Source organism: Ammospiza caudacuta, chromosome 25 (genome assembly GCF_027887145.1).
Source record: "Ammospiza caudacuta isolate bAmmCau1 chromosome 25, bAmmCau1.pri, whole genome shotgun sequence".
Taxonomy (NCBI): Eukaryota; Metazoa; Chordata; class Aves; order Passeriformes; family Passerellidae; genus Ammospiza; species Ammospiza caudacuta.
In genome coordinates, this window is record NC_080617.1 from 7,893,206 (window position 1) to 7,902,592 (window position 9,387).

Sequence of the window (9,387 nt, forward strand, 5' to 3'; positions counted from 1 at the left end):
TGGCCCCGGCCCCCATGCCCATATACGGTCTGTCCCCGCCCCTCGCACGAGACGCATGCGCGCATTTCAACCCCGCCTCCCTGCACTATAAAAATCGCCGCGCGCTTTCGCTCGGCCTCTTTCACCGTGAGGAGCGAGGTCGCATGCAGGTACAGTTCTCTTCACTTTTACCCTTTTACCAGTTTTTACCCTTTAAACCCTTTTTCTTGCTGTGGCGCGTGGTCGTGCTGGCCGCGCTGCGGTGTCAGCGGATGCCCGCTCTATCCCCGTTTTACCGCTAAACTACGCTGTGAGTTGCACGTGGCGGTGGGTGCTGCGGAGTCACCCCGCACCGCCTCAGCCGCCGCTCAGAGCCATTTCCTTTTCCTACAGGTTGCACCAAAGCCTGTTTAAGCTTGGTTTGCCCAGTTCGCTCTAGCGTGAGTATCTTTCACGTGGCCCCGCCGCGTGGTCGGCGGAGCTGGGATGCGCGGGGGCCTGGGGCAGGCAAGGTGGTTATAAATGTTTAAAGCAAACGTCCAACGTGGATATCCGGAGAAGTCGCTCTCTCTCGGCTCTGTCCGTGTGGCGCGTGGGAGCGCAGGCCCTCGGGCCCGTGACGTATAGTCCCTTTCCACGACGTTGGAGAGCAAGCCGGGCCCCGAGCCTGCAGCCTGCATATTCCTACTGCTTCTCTGAGCCCTTGGGCCGTGACAGAGGAGACAAACCATGCAGGAAACACTGACACGCCGGGTGGGACGGGGAACACGTGCCGAGCTGGGAGGGGGAGACATTAAAACACATCCTCCTGAGCAAATCCTTAAATTACCTTTTTTTTCTTCATTTTCAGAACCGAAATTGATAAAGTTGGAGTGAAACACGATTTTTAAAGGTAATTGCGTTTAAAATGTAATATTCTGCATATTGCAAAGACATTACTAGAACAATGGGTCGGTTTAGTGATAAAATTTAATTCCGGACGACACGGGTAGTGTCCAGTAAGTCCAGTTTAGAGACTCCTAGCTTTGACGATTGTGTTGGATTTTGGATAGACGGGGAAAAAAAATTCCTGAGTCTTAAGGGGAAAAAAAAGGCCATAAGTCTTAGCAGACGGAAAAAAAACCACTGCAGATAAATTTGTATTTGTAAATTTGTAACTGGTGTATTGTTTACCACAAGAAAAAGCAGGAAAAATTTTTTTTTTTAATATTGCAGAATCTGCTGGGGCAAAGTGACAAAGAAAATCCGCCTTCAGTGGGAAAGGGTGAGTATTTTAAAGAGTTTGCCCAAGTTAGGTGGTTACCCAGTTCCTGTTAGCACACTGTGTAATAACAATGTAGCCGCAGAAATCAACGCGATGGAAGCAGGAGTGCGTGAATTTAGTGGTCTTTTAAAGCACGTGCTTTGAATGCAAAAAATAACCGGTGGCCCTGGTTCCTTGGACGTCCAAATGTGTACCTATTTACAGTAGACAACTCAATAAACTGAACTTGACTATGGCTTGTTGTGTGGTTTTGGTGAATTATCTGAATATTAAGGGAAACTTTGTGCTCTGGGTGGTGCCTCTCCTGTGTAGAAGTATGATTGCTGCTGAAACATCTCGAAAAAGTGTGTAGAAGTGCTGTGTGGCATTCTATTAGGGCTGGATTAGAAACAGATCCGGGTTTGGGCACGAAACCTTCATATCAAGAGCTAAGTCGAGAAGGGTTGAGGGGGTCTGTGACCCCGGGGCGGGGGGAAGCAGCGAGGGGATCACACGGCTTTCCCTTGCCCTTTCCAAGAGCAGTGCAGCTGATGGGGGCGGTTAGGGGAGGTGCTGCTGTGGGTTTGCTGAAATGGGCATCGGCAGTTTCCCACATGTGCTGTCCACGGCCATGACGTGGCCCGAGAGAACATCAGGGAGTGTCTGTCAAATCCCAGCATAAGCCTGGGATAAATAAAGGTGATGCTTCTCCAAGGTTTTCCAATCTCATGTGGGTGGGCTGTGGGTGATAATCCCTGGCTATCACGGTCTGTAGATAAGCAGATAAGGGCCGCTGTACCAGCCAAGATGTTAATTTGGAACATGATTTTATTAGTAAATAAAAGCTGGTATGGCCAAGTGCAGGCCTACAGACTGGAACAGCTGAATTAATCCCTGGAATAAGGGTAATCTCATTGGATGAAGGGGAAACTCTAGTTTGCTGTCCTCCAATTAACTGAAGAAGTTTGGTCTAGTTCCTGTTTAAAGAGTAAAAAGGTTTTCCACTTTGCCGCAGTAGGTTGCTGGAGAAGGCATTGGTGCAGACTTGCTGGATTTCCATACTCCATTATCATTGTTCAGCATGTTTAATTACCATTTTTTGCAGCAGCTCTGTTCCATCAGGGCTGGCTGAGGCCTAGGAGGCATCTCCGGAGTTTAGACGCAGGATGAGTTAGTGACACGGATTTATTGTCAGGGGGGGCAGTGTATTGCCAGCCGCCTTGTGCTGCCTGCCCTTGTGTGTCTTTCTGTCCGCCTGTCCTCGTTCCGTCCTTCAGTCCGCCTGTCCTTCTGTCCCCTGTCCTGTGGGGGCAGTGCCGGGGCCGCCGACCGCCAGGGGGCGCAGCGCCGCGAGGAGCCGGCGCGCGCATGCGCAGAGCGGAGCGCGGCGGCGCCGGCGAGCGGTCAGGAGCGCGGCGGGGTCGAGCCGGGAGAGCGGCGGGAGGCAGCGGCGGGCGGGCATGGGGACACGGGGGCGATCGCGGGGGTCCCGGCGGGCCCGGGGCCGTCCTCGGCGCAGCCCACCGGACAGCGAGAGAAGCTGCAGGCGGCGGGAGGAGCCGCCGGCCCGGGCCGTGGCCTCCGCGGCCCCACGTGGGGCGACGCCGCGGGGAATTCGAACGGCGGGAAGGGGCGGGGGCCGTGCTCGGGCCAAGCGGAACCGGGCGGGGGGTGAGGACTCAGGTACGGCTTGGCTCCGATTCTTCCCTTTTCCCCTTTCCCGTTTTCATTCTCCTTTCTTTTCCCCTTCCCTCTCTCCTCGCCTGCCTGAACCTGAAATCTGGAGACGTTCACATAAAATAGAGTATGGATAAAACATACAAGGGAAAACTTTCTATTTTCCCAGAGTAGGAGAGGGGATCAGTGTTCAAATCCCAGCTCAGTCACCAGTCCCTCAGGTGGTTTTTTAAGGTGTGAGGGGGCACCCCAGAGAGTGAACAGGCCTGGTTCACCAGGTGGGTGACTCCTTACAGGCTCTTTTTGGCATTTAGATTCCACGATGCCGGGAAAACGCAGAGTGCAGATCCTGGTCCCAGAAGAAGTGTCTTCTGAGATGAAAAAGGTTAAAGGTTAGTAAAATCCTTTAGAATTTTCCTTCCACTTTCTCAGGGATGATTTTCACCAGGAAACTTGTACTCCTACACGTTCTCTCTCCCCTTCCCTCCCCGCAGTCAGCCACCCATCACATCGCTCGCAACCTGGGATGGTGCTGACGCTGGGCCAGGGTAACATTGGCTCTTTTTGGCATATAGATTCCAAGGCACCAGCAAAACGCAGAATGAAGATCCTGGTGCCAGAAGAAGAATCTACTGAGACAAAAAAGGTTAAAGGTAAGAAAAATCCCTTGGAATTTTCCTTCCCCTTTCCCAGGGGTGATTTTTACCAGGAAACTTGTACCCTGACATGTTCTTTCTCCCCCTCACATCCCGCAGTCAGCCACCCATCACATCGCTCACAGCCTGGGCTGGTGCTGACACTGGGCCAGGGTAATGTTGGACAGCTGGGTCTGGGTGAAGACATCATGGAGAGGAAGAAGCCAGCTCTGGTCACGCTGCCAGAGATGGTGGTGCAGGTGGAAGCTGGAGGGATGCACACGGTGTGCCTCAGCCAGACTGGAAAGGTAAGTGCAGTGGGTTCTGGGATGTGTTCTGAAGCAGGGGGTAGGAATCAGCCACTGCTCTGCCCACATCTTGTTCCAGCTCTAGGGGTGAGCATGGTCTCGTGGACCACAAAATTTTAGGGGCTCAAAAGGAGGACCTGAAAGGGGCCTACGAGAGAATTGGAGAGGGACTTAGGATAAGGGCAAATGGCTTTACACTGACAGAGAGTAGATGGGTGACACTGCTATTTTAGATGCAATATTGGGAAGTTCTTCCCTGTGAAGGTGGTGAGGCTCTGGTACAGAGAAGCTGTGGCTGCCTCATTGTGGGGGGACAGAATGTAAGAAAATAAAGATAGTGCAGAAGGTAATCTCACCCCTGAGGAGTTGCAGCTGGACTAATTACCAAAGATTAGGAACAGGCCACAGCTGTGTCCAATATGGATGAGTGCTGTAAGAGTGGGTTAGCTGGGTGAGGAGAGACTTGGAGTTTGTTGGCTGTGCTATGAGGAAGAAGGAGTCAGTGCTGCAAGGAGCTTCCCTTGAGAAATCACTGAGAAGATATGAGAGCTTCATAATAAAATGACAGCACCTCATCCCTGGAAGTATTCCAGGCCAGATTGGACAGGATTTAAAGCAACCTGATCTAGCGGAAGGTATTCTTGCCCATGGCAGGGAGTGGACTGAAGTGAGCTTTAGGGTTCCTTCCATCCCAGACCATTCCGTGATTCTGTAATAATTCAGCTTCGTGACTCTCTGTCCTCTGACTTCATACTCAGCCCGTTGCCCCTCTGTGCTCCATCCTGACCATTTGCACCCAATCTGCAGATCTACACCTTTGGCTGCAATGATGAAGGTGCCCTGGGACGCGACACCTCGGCTGAAGGGTCTGAGAGCTCTCCAGGGCTGGTGGAGCTGCAGGAGAAGGTGGTGCAGGTGTCGGCGGGGGACAGCCACACGGCCGCGCTGACTGAGGATGGCAGGGTCTTTGTCTGGGGCTCCTTCCGGGTACGCTGAGTCCTCAGATACTGGAAGCTCCACTGGTGGCTGCTGCTTCTGTGGCTGATCCCTGTGTCTCTCTTCCCTCAGGATAACAATGGAGTGATCGGCTTGCTGGAGCCCATGAAGACAAGCTCCAGTCCTCTGCTGCTCCAGCTCAATACCCCTGTTGTTAAAATAGTTTCAGGTGAGTAGGTGTTGTTGAGATGGTCCTAACAAACAGAAGAACACCGTGTATTTAAGAAAGCTTCTCTTTTTTATTTTAGCAGCATGCTGTCTTTATATGCTCTCACAAAGTTTATACCTATTCATTGGGCACAATAAATCAACATAATGTTCATTGTTGCAAGGCGGTCAACACCACTGTTTTCTGTCAAGATCTAGCTGCAGGACCCCTTGTTTATCTTTTCTTCTCCTTTTCCACGCTGACAGCATCAGTAGGACTCCTTTCAGGGGCAAAGGCGACTCTTAGCAGCTTCTCTTCTTCATCTAACTCTTTCTGACTCACAGACCAGCTGTGAGCCCCTTCCACAAGCAGGGCTCTGGGGCGTGCAGGGTCAGGCAGGTACACAAGGTTGTCACAACCCTTGAGGAACGTCCATGAACTTTTCCTCCCTGTTGGCTTGTTCCAAGCCTGATACAAGGGTGTACTTGCTGATCTCTGACTCTTTCAGAGAACAAACCTCTTAGCCCCAACAGATTCACATATTGAGTTAATATTTGACCAGTCTGATGTAGAATGCCTTCCAAGTGGGGCCAGAGGACTTGCTCTCTAATGAGGCCTGGGGAAGCTGAGCACAGCAGCCAGGGTGCTTGTCTGGGCCCAGGGGAGGTTGGGGCACACCTGTGTCCTTACTGCCTTCCCAGAAAAACTGCTTTGAATTCCTGGGATTGGGAAGATGGAGATCCTGGAGGTTTAGGTGGTGGCACAATTGGTGTTGAGGTATCAAGTGCAGTAAGCCCCATAAGCTGGAACAACTGGGGTTTACCTGTGGGATCTCAATCCTGAGGACTTGTTGAAGACTTCTCCATAACTTCTTTTTCCTTCCTGTCCCAGGAAATGACCACTTGGTGATGCTGACAGTGGATGGCGACCTGTTCACATGTGGCTGTGGTGAACAGGGTCAGCTGGGCAGAGTGCCAGCACTCTTTGCCACCCGAGGAGGACGGCGAGGACTGGGTGAGTGGATTTAGTTCTCAGAGGTGCATCCTTTGGCTTTGGCTCTGCCCTTTGCAGAGGAACAAAGGGCCCCAGTCCCTGATGTTCAAGGGCTTATGTGTAATCAGTGACGTACGTGCAGTGAGCCAGATCCTTAGATGCAGCGAGGGTGTAAATCCTTAGTCCTTGCATAACGCTTTGTCTCCTACCCCAGAACGGATGCTGGTCCCCCAGCTTGTCCCTGTCAGAGGCAGAGGGAGAAGAAGCAAAATGCGCTTCCAGGATGCTTTCTGCGGGGCGTATTTCACCTTCGCCGTCACGCGTGAGGGACACATCTATGGATTTGGCCTCTCCAACTATCACCAGCTGGGTGAGCTATGTCCCTCCAGATCTCCTTCCAGTCCACTGCTGCCCTGGCCTGGTGGGGGAAGCTGCTGGGTGCCCCAGAATCTAAACACTGGATGCACCAGAGCTGGAAATGGGTGCGGGGCTCGCTCTGGGTTTAGGTCCCAGCCCTCGTGCCCACTGGGTTTGAGCAGAAATCAGATTTTGGGCCTGGGTAGCTGTTTTGGTCTCTGGTAGCGTGAGCCCCAGGGTGGATGGCTTAGTGCCAGAGCTGTCCATGCCCATGGACCTGATCCACCCGGGTTTGTGCGTCCCACCCTGCAGGGACCCAGGACACCGAGCCGTGCTTCTCCCCGCAGAACCTCACGTCCTTCAAGAACTCCACCAAGTCTTGGGTTGGGTTCTCTGGTGGGCAGCACCACACGGTCTGCGTCGATTCTGAGGGTGAGTGACTCTGATAGGTGGGCTGGGAGTCACACAGCAGGGTGGGGGGAATCCCATGGCCCTCAACCTGGCCAAGGAGCTGTTGGGATGAGGGTGATGTGCTGGAGCCCTCCAAGCTCTCAGTGTTTGAGGAAACAATGTTGGTGTGAGATTGCAGCAAAGAGAAGCTGACAACAACAGAGACCTGGACTCAGTTGGGAGCTCTGCTCTTGCACCTCTCCAGCTTACTGATTTTGGGGAGCTGAAGGGTCTCTATCCCACCCTGCCCCTTCTGGATGGGTCTCAGGGTGTGGTGTGGAGGAGCGATGCTCCTTCAGGAGTCAGGCTTGGGAAGAGGTCCTGGTCTGCTTTGGCCTTGCTGCAACTTCTGCCCAGCTCAGATCTCCTGTCTTGTGTGTCCACTGTGCTCCAGGTAAAGCCTACAGCCTGGGCAGGGCAGAGTATGGCCGACTGGGCCTTGGGACAGGAGCAGAGGAGAAGAGTGCACCCACCGTTATCCCAGAGCTCCCCAGTATCGTCTCGGTGGCCTGTGGAGCATCAGTTGGTTATGCAGTCAGCAGTGATGGTGAGTGCCAGGGCTTGGGAACCCTGCCTTCTGCACTTCCTTCATTCCTCCATCCAGCCCTGCACACCGTCACCACACACTGCCAGCTGGGTTGGCTCTGGAGCCGGGTCCTGCTGCCCATCTCCTGGGGGCAGCTGCACAGTGGCTGCTCAGATCTGTTTGTGGGCCTGTTTGTGGGCTGCGGGTTTATTTTTCTCCCGCAAAGGGATGAAAGTTCCTTGGGCCTGTGATGGAACACCTGTTGAGTTGCAAGTGCTTGTTCTCTTCCTCCTGCTTGTGTTTTGCACTCATAGAGATGCACTGTCTGGGTGCAAGGTCACCTTCCCATTTTGCAACAACCGGGAGCTCAAAGTTTGCTTCACCTCTGTTGCAGGACGAGCGTTTGCGTGGGGAATGGGCACTAACTACCAGCTGGGCACCGGAGAGGAGGATGATGTCTGGAGCCCCGTGGAGATGACGGGGAAGCAGCTGGAGAACCGGCGGGTGCTGGCCGTGTCCAGCGGTGGGCAGCACACGGTGCTGCTGGTCAGTGACAAGGAGCAGAGCTGATGAAGCGACACCGCAGCCGGACCCAGTGGAATCACAGCACCCCCAGACCCCCCACAACTTCTGCCTGGGTTGGGGAGCCGATTACTTGGGGAGGGCAGGCGGCTCATGGGGCTCGGCCCAGCAGCGCCTGTGTGGCTGGAACAGGGTGCCCATGGGTTCTCTCTGCAAGCGTTTGTCTGTTTTCCTGTGGTGCCCAGTGCTCTGTCAGCTCCCAGGTCAGCTTGGTCCTAAACTGATCCCAGTTCTGTGCCTGGATGGATTTCCACTTCTTCTCATCTTTTTTTTTTTAAACATTTCCTGGCCCAGCAAAGCTGAGGGTTTTATTCTTTACTCTGCAATCAGGTTTGGGTAATAGTCTCCCTGAGGTCCCCATGTTCCCCACATCTGGATGCTCTTCCACCCCCTTCACCTAAATCACCTCTGGATTTGTCTGCTGCCACCCCCCCAAACCCCTCTGAGCCTGTTCCAGGTAGATCTGAGTCCAGCAGGAATGTGCCCAGGAAGCTCTATCCTCTAATCCAGAGCTTGTGACTGCTGTGGGGAAATTCTGCCTGGTGAGGGAGAATGCTGCTGGATGATGCCTAGCACAGTGTGACCGCTGGAGGCTCCTGCCTCCCATCCCCTCAAGCTGAGCCCCTGCCTGGCAGTCAGGCCAGGAGCAGATTCCCCACTCCCCGTGGCCTGGAGCAGCTGCCTCATGCTGCTTTTCACAGTCCTGGCCACTCCCTCTTTGCCATTGCCTTTGGAAACCCAACCAAATCCATCCCACAGGTGGGAACACTGTTACTTTAATTTTTTCTCTTTCACTTGCTGAGGAAGGAGGTTCATTTGCTGTTAGGGCCTGGATGAGCAGACACCCAGACTGCAGCTATGCATAGAGTTACTGGAAACAACAGCACTCCTCCTCCCCGTTGCCTCCCTGATCCAACTGGTCTTGATTCCTGTGCCCAGCCTGCTCCATCCTCTCCTTATAGGAGGTACCTTCGAGGTACCTGGAGTGAGGAGGACTCTACAAATTGTAGCAATAGGAGGGGGGGTTGTGGCTGGGGAGGGGTGTCTGGGGTTATACAATGGTTCCAAAGGGGTTGGATTTTTTTAAAAAAGAAAATTTATTTTGGTTGATTAATCAAGGCAGAAAGGACAAAAAAAAAATCTTTTAAATTTGGAATAAACGGAGTTTTGATAAACCCAGGCTTTTCCTGCGCTTTGGAGGGCTGGGCAGTTCTCCGGTGGGGACAGTCGGGACAGGTGTCTCCTTTCGGGCGCTGTCCCGGTCCCAGCTGTGGCAGCCGCGGGGCGGAGAGAGGGCGTGGTCCCCCTCATCTCTGTCACCCCCCTTGGGCTCCCACCCTGGCTGACGGGTCACCCCACGTATCTTTGGGTCTCCAGGAACACCTGGAAGGATCCGGGCATGTCCGTGCAGGCTGCTGCCAGCTGGAGCTGAGCCAGATGTGCGTGTGGAGACTGGAAGCCACGGGGCAAATTCCCACCTCCTGGTGTGACTG

The 9,387-nt window shown here is 53.6% G+C and overlaps 1 protein-coding gene and 1 non-coding gene across 3 annotated transcripts; both read left to right on the top strand.

Annotated features, from left to right (window-relative positions):
• Nucleotides 1–165: 165 nt before the first annotated feature.
• RCC1 (regulator of chromosome condensation 1) lies at nt 166–8,898 on the top strand. Of its 2 annotated transcripts, XM_058819920.1 has the most exons (13): nt 166–419; nt 830–871; nt 1,195–1,243; nt 3,214–3,291; nt 3,475–3,552; nt 3,655–3,842; nt 4,650–4,829; nt 4,911–5,007; nt 5,878–6,000; nt 6,194–6,349; nt 6,649–6,768; nt 7,181–7,333; nt 7,707–8,898. In XM_058819920.1, the coding sequence occupies exons 4-13, from the start codon at nt 3,222–3,224 to the stop codon at nt 7,880–7,882; spliced, it is 1,341 nt and encodes a 446-aa protein (XP_058675903.1). In that variant the 5' UTR covers nt 166–419; nt 830–871; nt 1,195–1,243; nt 3,214–3,221; the 3' UTR covers nt 7,883–8,898. The 2 variants fall into 2 exon arrangements, with proteins under 2 accessions (XP_058675903.1, XP_058675904.1); XM_058819921.1 differs by lacking the exons at nt 166–419; nt 830–871; nt 1,195–1,243 and adding an exon at nt 2,770–2,905.
• LOC131568119 (small nucleolar RNA SNORA73 family) lies at nt 519–723 on the top strand. Its single transcript, XR_009275699.1, has one exon. It is a non-coding gene; the product is annotated as a small nucleolar RNA SNORA73 family (small nucleolar RNA).
• Nucleotides 8,899–9,387: the final 489 nt, after the last annotated feature.